Source organism: Oncorhynchus kisutch, unplaced genomic scaffold, assembly GCF_002021735.2.
Source record: "Oncorhynchus kisutch isolate 150728-3 unplaced genomic scaffold, Okis_V2 scaffold3979, whole genome shotgun sequence".
Lineage (NCBI taxonomy): Eukaryota > Metazoa > Chordata > Actinopteri > Salmoniformes > Salmonidae > Oncorhynchus > Oncorhynchus kisutch.
In genome coordinates, this window is record NW_022265924.1 from 61175 (window position 1) to 79401 (window position 18227).

The 18227-nt window shown below is 42.6% G+C and overlaps 2 protein-coding genes across 4 annotated transcripts in view; one reads left to right on the plus strand and one right to left on the minus strand.

The window, feature by feature from the left end:
• The first annotated feature begins 598 nt into the window (after positions 1-598).
• On the plus strand, positions 599-9796 carry LOC109885522 (dynactin subunit 6). The gene is made up of 7 exons (XM_020477365.2): positions 599-717; positions 966-1030; positions 1269-1374; positions 2413-2501; positions 4142-4189; positions 9040-9182; positions 9364-9796. The coding sequence occupies exons 1-7, from the start codon at positions 689-691 to the stop codon at positions 9466-9468; spliced, it is 585 nt and encodes a 194-aa protein (XP_020332954.1). The 5' UTR covers positions 599-688; the 3' UTR covers positions 9469-9796.
• Positions 9797-13955: 4159 nt separating this feature from the next.
• The window catches only part of gtf2e2 (general transcription factor IIE, polypeptide 2, beta), a 30821-nt gene continuing 26549 nt past the window's right edge, over positions 13956-18227 (minus strand). For all 3 annotated transcript variants that reach the window (XM_031821475.1, XM_031821474.1, XM_031821473.1), the window contains exons 7-8: positions 17087-17202; positions 13956-16024 (exon numbers count right to left, since the gene is read on the minus strand). In XM_031821475.1, coding sequence (XP_031677335.1) covers positions 15908-16024; positions 17087-17202 — 233 coding nt within the window. In that variant the 3' untranslated portion in view covers positions 13956-15907. The remainder of the gene's footprint in view (positions 16025-17086; positions 17203-18227) is intronic.

An 18227-nucleotide genomic window follows, 5' to 3' on the forward strand; every position in this document is an offset into this window, starting at 1 on the left:
AATGCTGAATACAACAGGTGTAGTAGACCTTACAGTGAAATGCTGAATACAACAGGTGTAGTAGACCTTACAGTGAAATGCTTACTTACAGGCTCTAACCAATAGTGCAAAAAAGGTATTAGGTGAACAATAGGTAGGTAAAGAAATAAAACAACAGTAAAAAGACAGGCTATAAAAGTAGAGAGGCTATAAATGTAGCGAGGCTACATACAGACACCGGTTAGTCAGGCTGATTGAAGTAGTATGTACATGTAGATATGGTTAAAGTGACTATGCATATATGATGAACAGAGAGTAGCAGTAGCGTAAAAGAGGGGTTGGCGGGTGGTGGGACACAATGCAGATAGCCTGGTTAGCCAATGTGCGGGAGCACTGGTTGGTCGGGCCAATTGAGGTAGTATGTACATGAATGTATAGTTAAAGTGACTATGCATATATGATAAACAGAGAGTAGCATAAAAAGGAGGAAAATTTATAATACTTTAACCATTTTCTCTGACTAAAAATATTATTAGGAGATTAGTTCAGCTGCAGTTTTGTAAACATTCGCTAGGTGATACTAAATCTCCATTAATGTCCCCACCCACTCCCCATCTTGTCTGCGTTCCACGCAAGCGCACAATGACGTCGTTTATGCTGAGAAGGATTCGAAATCGATTGTCGAAAAAAACTCAAGTCGCTCAACAAAATGTCGGATAAACAAAATGCTCAAAAAAGGTATTACGACTCCAACTTGAATTCGTTTTTAGTTCAGTATTGTGTATCAAATAACACATTGTTACTGTTTTGTGATAGTTTGAATGTGTTGAATGTTTTAGGAAACCGCTAGCTAACGTGACTAGCTAAGTTAGCTGCTTGCTACAGCTAAAATCGTAGCTAACTAACTTGTAGACATACAGATGATTCATAAATTGTACACTTTTTGTATTGCTGATTATTACCAACACTTGGTTTTCTGTTTGTAGTGCTAAAATAGCAGCTGGCGCCGTGGTGTGCGTCGAAAGCGAGATCAGAGGGGAAGTCACTATTGGTAAGAAGACGTCAAATGTAGCATTTAGCTTAGCTAGTCAGGTAACGTCCGCTAACTATTTATTTAACAATGAGCAACAACAACATTCGTTTGTCTGTAGTAGCTCTAGTCTCTATATAGCTTGACATTATTACACGGTTCAGGTTACTGAGTACATATCCACTTTGGAGCCAGCTAAAAATGGTTGATGTGGTAGGCTAGCGTTACACATTTGACTGTTCATGTATGGTCTTTCCAGGTGCCAGAACGGTGGTCCATCCCAAAGCCCGCATCATTGCCGAGGCAGGACCCATAGTCATCGGAGAAGGCAACCTCATCGAGGAACAAGCTCTTATAATTAACAGGTGAACGTAACAATAGTGACTTCTAGAAGTGGAAGGGTACAGTGGTGAGGTCTCTCCTGTGTTCTATTTCCGCCTCTCTTTCTCCACCTCCCCCGTTACATCCATCCATTCTCCCTACACTTTATTCTTTCCATGCTTTTATTCTGTCTTTCCCCCCACCTCTCGTTTGCACTTGTAACTGATGTGAAACGGCTAGCTTAGTTAGCGGTGCGCGCTAAATAGCGTTTCAATCAGTGACGTCACTTGCTCTGAGACCTTGAAGTAGTAGTTCCCCCTTTGCTCTGCAAGGGCCGCGGCTTTTGTGGAGCGATGGGTAACGATGCTTCGAGGGTGACTGTTGTTGATGTGTGCAGAGGGTCCCTGGTTGGCGCCCGGGTATGGGCGAGGGGACGGAAGTTATACTGTTACACACTTGTCTACCTCTTTTTCCTCTGCCATGTTATGGTCTCCTTTTCCTTTGTCATGTTATGGTCTCCTTTTCCTCTGTCATGTTATGGTCTCCTTTTCCTCAGTCATGTTATGGTCTCCTTTTCCTTTGTCATGTTATGGTCTACATTGTAGTGATTGAAGCTGGTTGTCTGATTGAAGCTGTCTGTCTGATATGAAGCTGGTTGTCTGATATGAAGCTGGTTGTCTGATATGAAGCTGTCTGTCTGATTGAAGCTGTCTGTCTGATATGAAGCTGGCTGTCTGATATGAAGCTGGTTGTCTGATATGAAGCTGGTTGTCTGATATGAAGCTGTCTGGTATGGAGCTGTCTTTCTGATATGAAGCTGGTTGTCTGATATGAAGCTGGTTGTCTGATATGAAGCTGGTTGTCTGATATGAAGCTGTCTGTCTGATATGAAGCTGTCTGTCTGATATGAAGCTGTCTTTCTGATTGAAGCTGGTTGTCTGATTGAAGCTGGCTGTCTGATATGAAGCTGGTTGTCTGATATGAAGCTGGTTGTCTGATATGAAGCTGGTTGTCTGATTGAAGCCTGTTGTCTGATATGAAGCTGTCTGTCTGATTGAAGCTGGCTGTCTGTCTTTGATCAGTTATCCAGAGAACATAGCGCCTGACTCTGAGGGGGTGGAGCCAAAGACGATGACCATCGGCATCAACAACGTGTTTGAAGTTGGGTGTAGTATCCTTTATATTGAAGTGGTACACTGACCTGTAGTATCCTTTATATTGAAGTGGTGCACTGACCTATAGTATCCTTTATACTGAAGTGGTACACTGACCTGTAGGGTACACTGACCTACAGGGTACACTGACCTGTAGGGTACACTGACCTGTAGGGTACACTGACCTGTAGTATCCTTTATATTGAAGTGGTGCACTGACCTGTAGTATCCTTTATATTGAAGTGGTACACTGACCTGTAGGGTACACTGACCTGTAGGGTACACTGACCTGTAGTATCCTTTATATTGAAGTGGTGCACTGACCTGTAGGGTACACTGACCTGTAGGGTACACTGACCTGTAGTATCCTTTATATTGAAGTGGTACACTGACCTGTAGGGTACACTGACCTGTAGGGTACACTGACCTGTAGTATCCTTTATATTGAAGTGGTACACTGACCTGTAGGGTACACTGACCTGTAGGGTACACTGACCTGTAGTATCCTTTATATTGAAGTGGTACACTGACCTGTAGGGTACACTGACCTGTAGGGTACACTGACCTGTAGGGTACACTGACCTACAGGGTACACTGACCTATAGGGTACACTGATCTATGGGGTACACTGACCTACGGGGTACACTGACCTACAGGTTACACTGACCTACGGGGTACACTGACCTACGGGGTACACTGACCTACAGGGTACACTGACCTATAGGGTACACTGACCTACGGGGTACACTGACCTGTAGGGTAAACTGACCTATAGGGTACACTGACCTGTAGGGTACAGACACTGACCTGTAGGGTACAGACACTGACCTGTAGGGTACAGACACTGACCTATAGGGTACACTGACCTGTAGGGTACACTGACCTACAGGGTACACTGACCTGTAGGGTAAACTGACCTATAGGGTACACTGACCTGTAGGGTACAGCCACTGACCTGTAGGGTACACTGACCTGTAGGGTACACTGACTTATAGGATACACTGACTTATAGGGTACAGCTATTTGGACATTAGACCTCTATCTGATATTCCATGTCTGTATGTGTTATTGTTTGACCTCTGTCTGTTTGACCTCTATCTGTTTGACCTCTGATATTCCATATCTGTATGTGTTATTGTTTGACCTCTGTCTGTTTGACCTCTTTCTGATATTCCATATCTGTATGTGTTATTGTTTGACCTCTGTCTGTTTGACCTCTATCTGTTTGACCTCTGATATTCCATATCTGTATGTGTTATTGTTTGACCTCTGTCTGTTTGACCTCTGTCTGTTTGACCTCTATCTGTTTGACCTCTGATATTCCATATCTGTATGTGTTATTGTTTGACCTCTGTCTGTTTGACCTCTTTCTGATATTCCATATCTGTATGTGTTATTGTTTGACCTCTGTCTGTTTGACCTCTATCTGTTTGACCTCTGATATTCCATATCTGTATGTGTTATTGTTTGACCTCTGTCTGTTTGACCTCTGTCTGTTTGACCTCTATCTGATATTCCATGTCTGTATGTGTGTATTGTTTGACCTCTGTCTGTTTGACCTCTATCTGATATTCCATGTCTGTATGTGTATATTGCTGCTCTGAAAGTCATTTTGTTGGTCAAGTATGAAACTCTCCTTAACCAATGATACTTGCAGTGTCTCAAGCTTTGAAAATTGGGGACAACAATGTCATAGAATCCAAAGGTAAGAAAGGTTAAAATGCCACAAATTCAGTAATGACGGTCTTCGTCCCAATGATCTGTATGACTGTGTGTGTCTGTGTTGATTGGTTATTAAATCACTATGGAGATAACCCTTCCATCTAAACTGCTGATTGGTTATTAAATCACTATGGAGAGAACCCTTCCATCTAAACTGTTGATTGGTTATTAAATCACTATGGAGATAACCCTTCCATCTAAACTGCTGATTGGTTATTAAATCACTATGGAGAGAACCCTTCCATCTAAACTGTTGATTGGTTATTAAATCACTATGGAGAGAACCCTTCCATCATCTAAACTGTTGATTGGTTATTACATCACTATGGAGAGAACCCTTCCATATAAACTGTTGATTGGTTATTACATCACTATGGAGAGAACCCTTCCATCATCTAAACTGTTGATTGGTTATTACATCACTATGGGGAGAACCCTTCCATCTAAACTGTTGATTGGTTATTAAATCACTATGGGGAGAACCCTTCCATCTAAACTGTTGATTGGTTATTAAATCACTATGGAGAGAACCCTTCCATATAAACTGTTGATTGGTTATTACATCACTATGGAGAGAACCCTTCCATCTAAACTGCTGATTGGTTATTAAATCACTATGGAGAGAACCCTTCCATCTAAACTGTTGATTGGTTATTAAATCACTATGGGGAGAACCCTTCCATCTAAACTGTTGATTGGTTATTAAATCACTATGGAGAGAACCCTTCCATCATCTAAACTGCTGATTGGTTATTAAATCACTATGGAGAGAACCCTTCCATCATCTAAACTGCTGATTGGTTATTAAATCACTATGGGGAGAACCCTTCCATATAAACTGTTGATTGGTTATTACATCACTATGGAGAGAACCCTTCCATCATCTAAACTGCTGATTGGTTATTAAATCACTATGGAGAGAACCCTTCCATCATCTAAACTGTTGATTGGTTATTAAATCACTATGGAGAGAACCCTTCCATCTAAACTGTTGATTGGTTATTACATCACTATGGAGAGAACCCTTCCATCTAAACTGTTGATTGGTTATTACATCACTATGGGGAGAACCCTTCCATCATCTAAACTGCTGATTGGTTATTACATCACTATGGAGAGAACCCTTCCATCTAAACTGTTGATTGGTTAATAAATCACTATGGGGAGAACCCTTCCATCTAAACTGTTGATTGGTTATTAAATCACTATGGAGAGAACCCTTCCATCTAAACTGTTGATTGGTTATTAAATCACTATGGAGAGAACCCTTCCATCTAAACTGTTGATTGGTTATTAAATCACTATGGGGAGAACCCTTCCATCTAAACTGTTGATTGGTTATTAAATCACTATGGGGAGAACCCTTCCATCATCTAAACTGTTGATTGGTTATTACATCACTATGGAGAGAACCCTTCCATCATCTAAACTGCTGATTGGTTATTAAATCACTATGGAGAGAACCCTTCCATCTAAACTGTTGATTGGTTATTACATCACTATGGAGAGAACCCTTCCATCATCTAAACTGTTGATTGGTTATTAAATCACTATGGAGAGAACCCTTCCATCATCTAAACTGCTGATTGGTTATTACATCACTATGGGGAGAACCCTTCCATCTAAACTGCTGATTGGTTATTAAATCACTATGGAGAGAACCCTTCCATCATCTAAACTGTTGATTGGTTATTAAATCACTATGGAGAGAACCCTTCCATCTAAACTGTTGATTGGTTATTACATCACTATGGAGAGAACCCTTCCATCTAAACTGTTGATTGGTTATTAAATCACTATGGAGAGAACCCTTCCATCATCTAAACTGTTGATTGGTTATTAAATCACTATGGGGAGAACCCTTCCATCTAAACTGCTGATTGGTTATTAAATCACTATGGGGAGAACCCTTCCATCATCTAAACTGTTGATTGGTTATTACATCACTATGGAGAGAACCCTTCCATCATCTAAACTGCTGATTGGTTATTAAATCACTATGGGGAGAACCCTTCCATCTAAACTGTTGATTGGTTATTAAATCACTATGGAGAGAACCCTTCCATCATCTAAACTGCTGATTGGTTATTAAATCACTATGGAGAGAACCCTTCCATCATCTAAACTGCTGATTGGTTATTACATCACTATGGAGAGAACCCTTCCATCTAAACTGTTGATTGGTTATTAAATCACTATGGAGAGAACCCTTCCATCATCTAAACTGTTGATTGGTTATTAAATCACTATGGGGAGAACCCTTCCATCTAAACTGCTGATTGGTTATTAAATCACTATGGAGAGAACCCTTCCATCTAAACTGTTGATTGGTTATTAAATCACTATGGAGATAACCCTTCCATCTAAACTGCTGATTGGTTATTAAATCACTATGGAGAGAACCCTTCCATCTAAACTGTTGATTGGTTATTAAATCACTATGGAGAGAACCCTTCCATCTAAACTGTTGATTGGTTATTACATCACTATGGAGAGAACCCTTCCATCTAAACTGTTGATTGGTTATTACATCACTATGGAGAGAACCCTTCCATCTAAACTGTTGATTGGTTATTAAATCACTATGGGGAGAACCCTTCCATCTAAACTGTTGATTGGTTATTAAATCACTATGGAGAGAACCCTTCCATCTAAACTGTTGATTGGTTATTAAATCACTATGGAGAGAACCCTTCCATCTAAACTGTTGATTGGTTATTACATCACTATGGGGAGAACCCTTCCATCTAAACTGTTGATTGGTTATTAAATCACTATGGGGAGAACCCTTCCATCTAAACTGCTGATTGGTTATTAAATCACTATGGAGAGAACCCTTCCATCTAAACTGTTGATTGGTTATTAAATCACTATGGAGAGAACCCTTCCATCATCTAAACTGCTGATTGGTTATTACATCACTATGGAGAGAACCCTTCCATCTAAACTGTTGATTGGTTATTACATCACTATGGAGAGAACCCTTCCATCTAAACTGTTGATTGGTTATTAAATCACTATGGAGAGAACCCTTCCATCATCTAAACTGCTGATTGGTTATTACATCACTATGGAGAGAACCCTTCCATCTAAACTGTTGATTGGTTATTAAATCACTATGGGGAGAACCCTTCCATCTAAACTGTTGATTGGTTATTAAATCACTATGGAGAGAACCCTTCCATCTAAACTGTTGATTGGTTATTAAATCACTATGGAGAGAACCCTTCCATCTAAACTGTTGATTGGTTATTAAATCACTATGGGGAGAACCCTTCCATCTAAACTGCTGATTGGTTATTAAATCACTATGGAGAGAACCCTTCCATCATCTAAACTGCTGATTGGTTATTACATCACTATGGAGAGAACCCTTCCATCTAAACTGCTGATTGGTTATTAAATCACTATGGAGAGAACCCTTCCGTCATCTAAACTGTTGATTGGTTATTAAATCACTATGGAGAGAACCCTTCCATCTAAACTGTTGATTGGTTATTAAATCACTATGGAGAGAACCCTTCCATCATCTAAACTGTTGATTGGTTATTAAATCACTATGGAGAGAACCCTTCCATCTAAACTGTTGATTGGTTATTAAATCACTATGGAGAGAACCCTTCCATCATCTAAACTGTTGATTGGTTATTAAATCACTATGGAGAGAACCCTTCCATCTAAACTGTTGATTGGTTATTAAATCACTATGGAGAGAACCCTTCCATCATCTAAACTGTTGATTGGTTATTACATCACTATGGAGAGAACCCTTCCATCTAAACTGCTGATTGGTTATTAAATCACTATGGAGAGAACCCTTCCATCTAAACTGTTGATTGGTTATTAAATCACTATGGAGAGAACCCTTCCATCATCTAAACTGCTGATTGGTTATTAAATCACTATGGAGAGAACCCTTCCATCTAAACTGCTGATTGGTTATTAAATCACTATGGGGAGAACCCTTCCATCTAAACTGTTGATTGGTTATTAAATCACTATGGAGAGAACCCTTCCATCATCTAAACTGTTGATTGGTTATTAAATCACTATGGAGATAACCCTTCCGTCATCTAAACTGTTGATTGGTTATTAAATCACTATGGGGAGAACCCTTCCATCTAAACTGTTGATTGGTTATTAAATCACTATGGAGAGAACCCTTCCATCATCTAAACTGCTGATTGGTTATTACATCACTATGGAGAGAACCCTTCCATATAAACTGTTGATTGGTTATTAAATCACTATGGAGAGAACCCTTCCATCATCTAAACTGTTGATTGGTTATTACATCACTATGGAGAGAACCCTTCCATCTAAACTGTTGTTTGGTTATTACATCACTATGGAGAGAACCCTTCCATCTAAACTGTTGATTGGTTATTACATCACTATGGAGAGAACCCTTCCATCTAAACTGTTGATTGGTTATTAAATCACTATGGAGAGAACCCTTCCATCTAAACTGTTGATTGGTTATTACATCACTATGGAGAGAACCCTTCCATCTAAACTGTTGATTGGTTATTACATCACTATGGAGAGAACCCTTCCATCATCTAAACTGCTGATTGGTTATTAAATCACTATGGAGAGAACCCTTCCATCTAAACTGTTGATTGGTTATTAAATCACTATGGAGAGAACCCTTCCATCTAAACTGTTGATTGGTTATTACATCACTATGGAGATAACCCTTCCATCTAAACTGTTGATTGGTTATTAAATCACTATGGAGAGAACCCTTCCATCTAAACTGCTGATTGGTTATTACATCACTATGGGGAGAACCCTTCCATCTAAACTGTGTTCTCCCCTCTCCCCCTCCAGCTGACCTGGGCAGGAACATGATTCTAACTTCTGGTTGTATCATCGGCGCCTGTTGCCAGGTCAACACCTGTGAGGTCATACCTGAAAACACTGTCATCTTCGGCTCAGGGTGTCAGAGACGTGTGCAGACAGAGCGACCACAGGTGTGTACACACACACACACACACACACACACACACACACACACACACACAGATTAGTGATCTACGGGTCTATGTAGCTTTGTCTTTCTGCACTTGTTTTTAACCAAAGAACCAGTCCATCCACTGTTTCCCTGTTAGCAGTGAAGAACAACATGTCTTTGTGTGTTTATGTGTTCTGCAGCCTCAGACTCTTCAGCTTGACTTCCTGATGAAGATCCTCCCCAACTACCACCACATGAAGAAGACTGTCAAAACCACCTCCGCTGTCACACCGGCCAAAAACTAAACCCCACCAGCTCTCAGCCCCGGGCCCAAAAAAATATACCTCTCTGGCAGACAGCGAACGAAGGAATCTCTTACCACTCAAAATGTACTGCCACTACTTTAACAAGAATCTGAAGAATGTCACTGAACTGTTCTCCTTGTCTCACCACACCGAGGTCCAGTTTCCCAGACCCGGGCTGGATTTAAACAGTTTAGTCCATGATGAGGCGTGACCTGGGACTGGGAAACTGCCCCTTGGTAGTGGAAGTGCTATATGTTTCGTGTCTCGACTGTTTACCACCAAATGCTTTATATCAAATTGTAATTAAAAATTGACTTATTTAAAAGTATTTCGTTTGCTGTTTGGAGACTGTAGGACAGTGTTGCTATACTCTGACTAGAAAAACTCACTGGGTGTATCCCAATCATCTCCCCTTTCTCCTAAAGTGTGCACTTGTTTCCTTCCCTACATGGATTTTAGGATCCCTCCCTGTTCCGACCTTCTCGTCCAATGTGTTTCGAGGAGGCGATGAGAGGACTCAAGGAGATCCAATCCAATCTGTTTCGGTTTACTTTAGCCAGTCTGTTTAACTACATGGATTTTAGGATCCCTCCCTGTTCCGACCTTCTCGTCCAATGGGTTTCGAGGAGGCGATGAGAGGAGATCCAATCCAATCTGTTTTGGTTTACTTTAGCCAGTCTGTTTAACGACATGGAAACTTGCTCCACGTCATGCCCACACCACTCCGATGGTTTAAAATGTGTGTAGAGTAGTGAATGAATGCAGAGCTCAGGAGGATGGAGAGATTATTGGGATTCAGACACAATACCAAGTGTAGATGCGGCAAACTTTGAAACAGGTTTGGATTGGATTACTTCGATCAGATCAGGAGAAACCACATGTTAATGTGAGGTGTAACCAGGGCTATAAATATACCCTCTTTTAATTTTTTTTTTTTTAACCTTTATTTAACTAGGCAAGTCAGTTAAGAACAAATTCTTATTTTCAATGACGGCCTACTGGGGAACAGTGGGTTAACTGCCTGTTCAGGGGCAGAATGACAGATTTGTACCTTGTCAGCTCAGGGGTTTGAACCTGCAACCTTTCCAGTTATTAGTCCAACGCTCTAACCACTAGGCTACCCTACCTCCTCTACACTCTAACCACTAGGCTACCCTGCCGCCTCTACGCTCTAACCGCTAGGCTACGCTGCCTCCTCTACACTCTAACCACTAGGCTACCCTACCTCCTCTACACTCTAACCACTAGGCTACCCTGCCGCCTCTACGCTCTAACCACTAGGCTACCCTACCTCCTCTACACTCTAACCACTAGGCTACCCTACCTCCTCTACACTCTAACCACTAGGCTACCTGCCGCCTCTACACTCTAACCACTAGGCTACCCTACCTCCTCTACACTCTAACCACTAGGCTACGCTGCCACCTCTACACTCTAACCACTAGGCTACCTGCCTCCTCTACACTCTAACCACTAGGCTACGCTGCCACCTCTACACTCTAACCACTAGGCTACCCTACCTCCTCTACACTCTAACCACTAGGCTACGCTGCCTCCTCTACACTCTAACCACTAGGCTACCTGCCACCTCTACACTCTAACCACTAGGCTACCTGCCTCCTCTACACTCTAACCACTAGGCTACGCTGCCACCTCTACACTCTAACCACTAGGCTACCCTACCTCCTCTACACTCTAACCACTAGGCTACGCTGCCTCCTCTACACTCTAACCACTAGGCTACCTGCCGCCTCTACACTCTAACCACTAGGCTACCCTACCTCCTCTACACTCTAACCACTAGGCTACCCTACCTCCTCTACACTCTAACCACTAGGCTACCCTGCCTCCTCTACACTCTAACCACTAGGCTACCTGCCGCCTCTACACTCTAACCACTAGGCTACCCTACCACCTCTACACTCTAACCACTAGGCCACCCTGCCACCTCTACACTCTAACCACTAGGCTACCTGCCGCCTCTACACTCTAACCACTAGGCTACCCTGCCGCCTCTACACTCTAACCACTAGGCTACCTGCCGCCCCCTTGAACAAGTGACCTTTACATTTGAGTCATTTAGCAGACGCTCTTATCCAGAGAGACTGACAGCATTCATCTTAAAATATCCAGGTGGGACAACCACATATCTCAGGCATAGAAATAAAAAAGATGTCCTGAACATAGTCAGTATGTGACATGAGGTTGAAAACCAGGCGGGCTGCTGTGTTCTGGATCAGTTCCAGGGGTCTGATGACACAAGCAGGGAGCCCAGCCAACAGAGAGTTGCAGTGGTCCAGACGGGAGATGACAACTGCCTGGATTAGGACCTGCGCCGCTTCCTGTGTGAGGTAGAGTCGTACTCCACGGATGTTGTAGAGAGCATGAACCTGCAGGAGCGGGTCACTGCTTTGATGATTGCAGAGAACGACGGGGTGTTGCACAGGGTCACGTCGACACATTGGAGTTGTCGTCTGTGATGGAGAGGTCTTGGAGCGGGCTGGCCTTCCCCGGGAGGAAGAGCAGCTCTGTCTTGTCTAGGTTGAGCTTAAGGTGGTGGGCTGACATCAAAGCTGAGATGTCTGCCAGGCACACACAGACGTGTCACCAGAAGGCGGGAGGAGAAAAGCAGTTGAGTGTCATTTATCTCAGTGCTTAGTCCCCTCCGCTAGCAGGGGCTGGGCCACCATCCTCAGTGCTTAGTCCCCTCTGCTAGCAGGGGCTGGGCCACCATCCTCAGTGCTTAGTCCCCTCCGCTAGCAGGGGCTGGGCCACCATCCTCAGTGCTTAGTCCCCTCCGCTAGCAGGGGCTGGGCCACCATCCTCAGTGCTTAGTCCCCTCCGCTAGCAGGGGCTGGGCCACCATCCTCAGTGCTTAGTCCCCTCCGCTAGCAGGGGCTGGGCCACCATCCTCAGTGCTTAGTCCCCTCTGCTAGCAGGGGCTGGGCCACCATCCTCAGTGCTTAGTCCCCTCCGCTAGCAGGGGCTGGGCCACCATCCTCAGTGCTTAGTCCCCTCTGCTAGCAGGGGCTGGACCACCATCCTTGTTTTTGCACATATTTAAAGCTGTTCATAGTTTGTAGATTAGAAATGTAATTAGTTATGTTGGGTAGAGTTGGGAAACTAGTCGCAACCGGGATTAGAACTGGTGACCTCCGGCAGGTTGGAACCTGCGTTTAACCCCCCCCCATCCACCTGACACCCTAAAGTTGATTTGATTTGTCTCTCAGATGTAAATTCCACTCACTGATCTGTCATTAAGCCTCGCCCACTGAGCCATCATCCAACCAGTCTATTCGCCCACTGAGACATCATCCAACCAGTCTATTCGCCCACTGAGCCATCATCCAACCAGTCTTAAGCCTCGCCCACTGAGCCATCATCCAACCAGTCTATTCGCCCACTGAGCCATCATCCAACCAGTCTTAAGCCTCGCCCACTGAGCCATCATCCAACCAGTCATTAAGCCTCGCCCACTGAGACATCATCCAACCAGTCTTAAGCCTCGCCCACTGAGCCATCATCCAACCAGTCTATTCGCCCACTGAGCCATCATCCAACCAGTCTTAAGCCTCGCCCACTGAGCCATCATCCAACCAGTCATTAAGCCTCGCCCACTGAGACATCATCCAACCAGTCTTAAGCCTCGCCCACTGAGCCATCATCCAACCAGTCTTAAGCCTCGCCCACTGAGCCATCATCCAACCAGTCTATTCGCCCACTGAGACATCATCCAACCTGTCTATTCGCCCACTGAGCCATCATCCAACGAGTCTATTCGCCCACTGAGCCATCATCCAACCAGTCTTAAGCCTCGCCCACTGAGCCATCATCCAACCAGTCTATTCGCCCACTGAGACATCATCCAACCAGTCTATTCGCCCACTGAGACATCATCCAACCAGTCTTAAGCCTCGCCCACTGAGCCATCTTCCAACCAGTCTATTCGCCCACTGAGCCATCATCCAACGAGTCTTTTCGCCCACTGAGACATCATCCAACCTGTCTATTCGCCCACTGAGCCATCATCCAACGAGTCTATTCGCCCACTGAGACATCATCCAACCTGTCTATTCGCCCACTGAGCCATCATCCAACGAGTCTATTCGCCCACTGAGACATCATCCAACCTGTCTATTCGCCCACTGAGCCATCATCCAACGAGTCTATTCGCCCACTGAGCCATCATCCAACTATTCACCCACTGAGACATCATCCAACTAGTCTATTCGCCCACTGAGCCATCATCCAACCTGTCTATTCGTCGACTGAGCCATCATCCAACCTGTCTATTCGTCCACTGAGCCATCATCCAACCAGTCTATTCACCCACTGCGACATCATCCAACCAGTCTTCATGCGTCTTTCCCGCGGTTCCTCGCATCCTCTCTCTTTCTCCGAATCAGATATGACCTTTTAAAATGTCAGCGAGCAGCAACCATCAGATTGAATCCAGGCCTCTGTGTTATCAAGAAGACACAGTACAGTGTGTTTTCTAGGACTTTATTGTGCGTCAGAGGAAAGGCCTCAGGAGAAAGGTACTGTGGGTAACGTGCTCAGTAATGAAGAACGCTCAGAGACCAGTGGTCACCAACCAACCAGGAAGTGGAGAGATACAGGGTGTCTCGGGCTTTTGTTCTGGCCTTGCACTATAACACAACCGATTCACCCAATCAATCAAGGTCTTGATGAACAGTTTGAGTATATACTGAAGGGACAGTTTATTATCTTAGTAGTATATACACTGAAGGGACAGTTTATTATCTTAGTGGTATATACTGAAGGGACAGTTTATTATCTTAGTGGTATATACTGAAGGGACAGTTAATTATCTTAGTAGTATATACTGAAGGGACAGTTTATTATCTTAGTAGTATATACTGAAGGGACAGTTTATTATCTTAGTAGTATATACTGAAGGGACAGTTTATTATCTTAGTAGTATATACTGAAGGGACAGTTTATTATCTTAGTAGTATATACTGAAGGGACAGTTTATTATCTTAGTAGTATATACTGAAGGGACAGTTTATTATCTTAGTAGTATATACTGAAGGGACAGTTTATTATCTTAGTAGTATATACTGAAGGGACAGTTTATTATCTTAGTAGTATATACTGAAGGGACAGTTTATTATCTTAGTAGTATATACTGAAGGGACAGTTTATTATCTTAGTAGTATATACTGAAGGGACAGTTTATTATCTTAGTGGTATATACTGAAGGGACAGTTTATTATCTTAGTGGTATATACTGAAGGGACAGTTTATTATCTTAGTGGTATATACTGAAGGGACAGTTAATTATCTTAGTAGTATATACTGAAGGGACAGTTTATTATCTTAGTAGTATATACTGAAGGGACAGTTTATTATCTTAGTAGTATATACTGAAGGGACAGTTTATTATCTTAGTAGTATATACTGAAGGGACAGTTTATTATCTTAGTGGTATATACTGAAGGGACAGTTTATTAGCTGAGTGGTATATACTGTAAGTATGTCGGGGGGTGAAGGGTTTCAATGGGAGAGGGGTGTTTGTCTAGCCTGATTTCAGCGTTGCTATGACTCGTTGTCATGCCGAACAAAGACCCTGGGACCAGGCTAGTGTTTGTCTGAGTAAACCTGGTAGATTCTACGAGTCGTTTAGCTAAATCAGGAGTGCTTGTGCAGGTCTGGAGCAAAACCCTGCACAACCTGTATTTCTCCAGGTTGCCATTGGTGACCACTGTTGTAAATGAATATAAGGAACAACTACAGCAGACAATACGACTGGGATTATTTAAAATAAAATAAAACACTTTCACACACATCCTCTCTCCACTATCACACACACACACAGTGTCCATCGTGTGCCAGACATTTACACATACAGCCCCTTCTACGGTTGCACATATCCAGTAACTTTCCCAGAATCCCCTATGTTTCCCAGACATCCCCATTGAAGTGTTACCAGATTCCAGGGAATTTGTCATTACAGGAATATTTCAACTGGGATTTCTGGAAAACCTGGGATTTTTAAGGAAAATTTAACAGGACATTTTTGCTACCCTAAAAGCCATCCACCATTTTGTATTACTGCTTAGAACCAAACTGGTAAGGTATTATCAAAAAGGACAGCGAGCGCCTCTTTAGGTTGGTGTGTTTGGCAAGGACTTCACTTCAGTCAATCAGTCAGCCATCTTGTGTCTCAACGTTCCAAAATGGCTTCCTTTCCTCATCTCCTCTCCTTTATTGTCGGGGAGAAAAGGACACAAGGAAAGGAAGCAAGTTCACACGTTTGAGACAGGGCCATTGTCTCCTCTCATCTTCATTGTAGTTATGGTGAGACAAAAAAAAAAAAAAGTTTATTTCCGCCCAAAAACAACAACTCCCAGGTCACCCCTCTCTCACTGGGCCAGGGAAGAGGAAGTGGGAGGGGTATAACCAGGAAGTGACATCACTTCTTAGCGGGTACGCCCTCTGAGTAGTCCTCCAGTACTCCGGCCAGATGGTCGTTGTGAGTCTTGAAGCGTCTCTTCTTCTGTCCACCTGGCTTCTTCCTCTTGATTGGTAACTGTAGCAAAACAGCCAATCACAGACCGGGTTATTGTAGAAACAACCAATCACAGATAAGTCATGAGAAACATGGAGAGAAAGATAAAGAGAGTGATAAGAGCTAGGAGATGTGGATGTAAATCCGTACCACCATAAATTGACTAAATGATCACAATGTTGATAAGTAGAACACGTTTATAACATGAATGTGCCCCAGAGTTACTCTTTTAAATGACCCTTCAACCTACCACTTCTACTTTGAATGTTGTAGTGATCAACTGTCTTGTTAACAAAGAGCCCATATCAGTATATCAGACAACTTATTTCATGACAAACATCACATTCCTCTAGTAAAGGATCCTTATCATTATTAACCAAGTGTCAAATGTCCTCTCTATGTTCTGTTTGGGTGTCAAGATCATTTTCGATTTATTGTCCCAGCTATGTGACAGACCGGCAGGCCGGGGTAATTCCAGTCCTCGGGGGGGGCTTGGTGGGTGCCCCCCCCCTCCCAGTCCCTAGCAGAACTCAGCTGATTTAAACTAACTGCATTCTAAACTGAAGATCATGATTACTGGAGTCAGGTGTGTTAGCTGGAGTCAGGTGTGTTAGCTGGAGTCAGGTGTGTTAGCTGGAGTCAGGTGTGTTAGCTGGAGTCAGGTGTGTTAGCTGGAGTCAGGTGTGTTAGCTGGAGTCAGGTGTGTTAGCTGGGGGCAAAAGTGTAACACCAATCAGGCCCCCCCGAGGACTGGAATTACCCAGGCCTGTGAGACAGAAATACAGACAGAAAGAGAAAAGATGTGGAGAGGTGGAGAGGTAGAGAGAGATGTGGAGAGGTAGAGAGAGATGTGGAGAGGTAGAGAGAGATGTAGAGAGAGATGTGGAGAGGTAGAGAGAGATGTGGAGAGGTAGAGAGAGATGTGGAGAGGTAGAGAGAGATGTGGAGAGGTAGAGAGAGATCTGGAGAGGTAGAGAGAGATCTGGAGAGGTAGAGAGATCTGGAGAGGTAGAGAAAGATCTGGAGAGGTAGAGAGATCTGGAGAGGTAGAGAAAGAGGTAGGGGACAGAGTGAGAAACTCACAACTTTCTTGGGTCCAGTCTCCTGCATGGAGGAGATGCCCTGTCTCTTGAGGTAGTCCTCTATCTTCTCTTCATCCATAGAGTCCACTGGGATACTCCTCCACAGCTTGGTAAACTCTGGGACGATAGACCAGGAAACACCGACAGGATACCATTAGCTCAGGTAGGACAATAGCAGTAGTAGTTTACTACATTTTTACAAGTAGGTCGTACTTGGCAGATAAAAGTGGACTTGCGGTACACAATACATAGAAGTAAACAAATCAATACATAGAAGTAAACAAATCAATACATACAAGTAAACAAATCAATACATACAAGTAAACAAATCAATACATACAAGTAAACAAATCAATACATACAAGTAAACAAATCAATACATACAAGTAAACAAATCAATACATACAAGTAAACAAATCAATGCGTACAAGTAAACAAATCAATGCATACAAGTAAACAAATCAATACATACAAGTAAACAAATCAATACATACAAGTAAACAAATCAATACATACAAGTAAACAAATCAATACGTACAAGTAAACAAATCAATACATACAAGTAAACAAATCAATACATACAAGTAAACAAATCAATACATACAAGTAAACAAATCAATACATACAAGTAAACAAATCAATACGTACAAGTAAACAAATCAATACATACAAGTAAACAAATCAATACATACAAGTAAACAAATCAATACATACAAGTAAACAAACTAATTAAACTCAGTTAATATCCTGTATCGACTGAATGGATCCTGGAACGAACGAACTGAAAGTTCTACACTTCTAAATGACGTCATAGTAATAAATAAAAAAATGTAAAATCTGACCACTGGGTGGAGCCATTGAAGTCATTACGTGAAAGAGAAACCAGACCAGTGCAAAGGGAGAGAAACCAGACCAGTGCTCACACCTTCTACAGAGAACTAAGTGGCTTTATGCAGTTGTACTTTAGACATTACTTCTTTAGACTTATAAAATATTTATATATATATATATATATTATTTTTAACCTTTGGCAATATTTACAGAATGTATTTAAGGTCAACAAAGCTCCCTTAACTGAAATAAGAAAGAGAGACCTTATCAACGCTCTTATCTGAATCTACTGCAAACTGATAATTAAGGGA

Excerpts from the sequence above, each read along its gene's own strand:
- LOC109885522 (XM_020477365.2), top strand. The coding sequence starts at position 689 with ATGTCGGATAAACAAAATGCTCAAAAAAG. Across the intron at positions 1,031-1,268 it reads CAGAGGGGAAGTCACTATTG|GTGCCAGAACGGTGGTCCAT; the intron begins GTAAGAAGACGT and ends TGGTCTTTCCAG. Across the intron at positions 2,502-4,141 it reads CGTGTTTGAAGTTGGGTGTA|TGTCTCAAGCTTTGAAAATT; the intron begins GTATCCTTTATA and ends TGATACTTGCAG.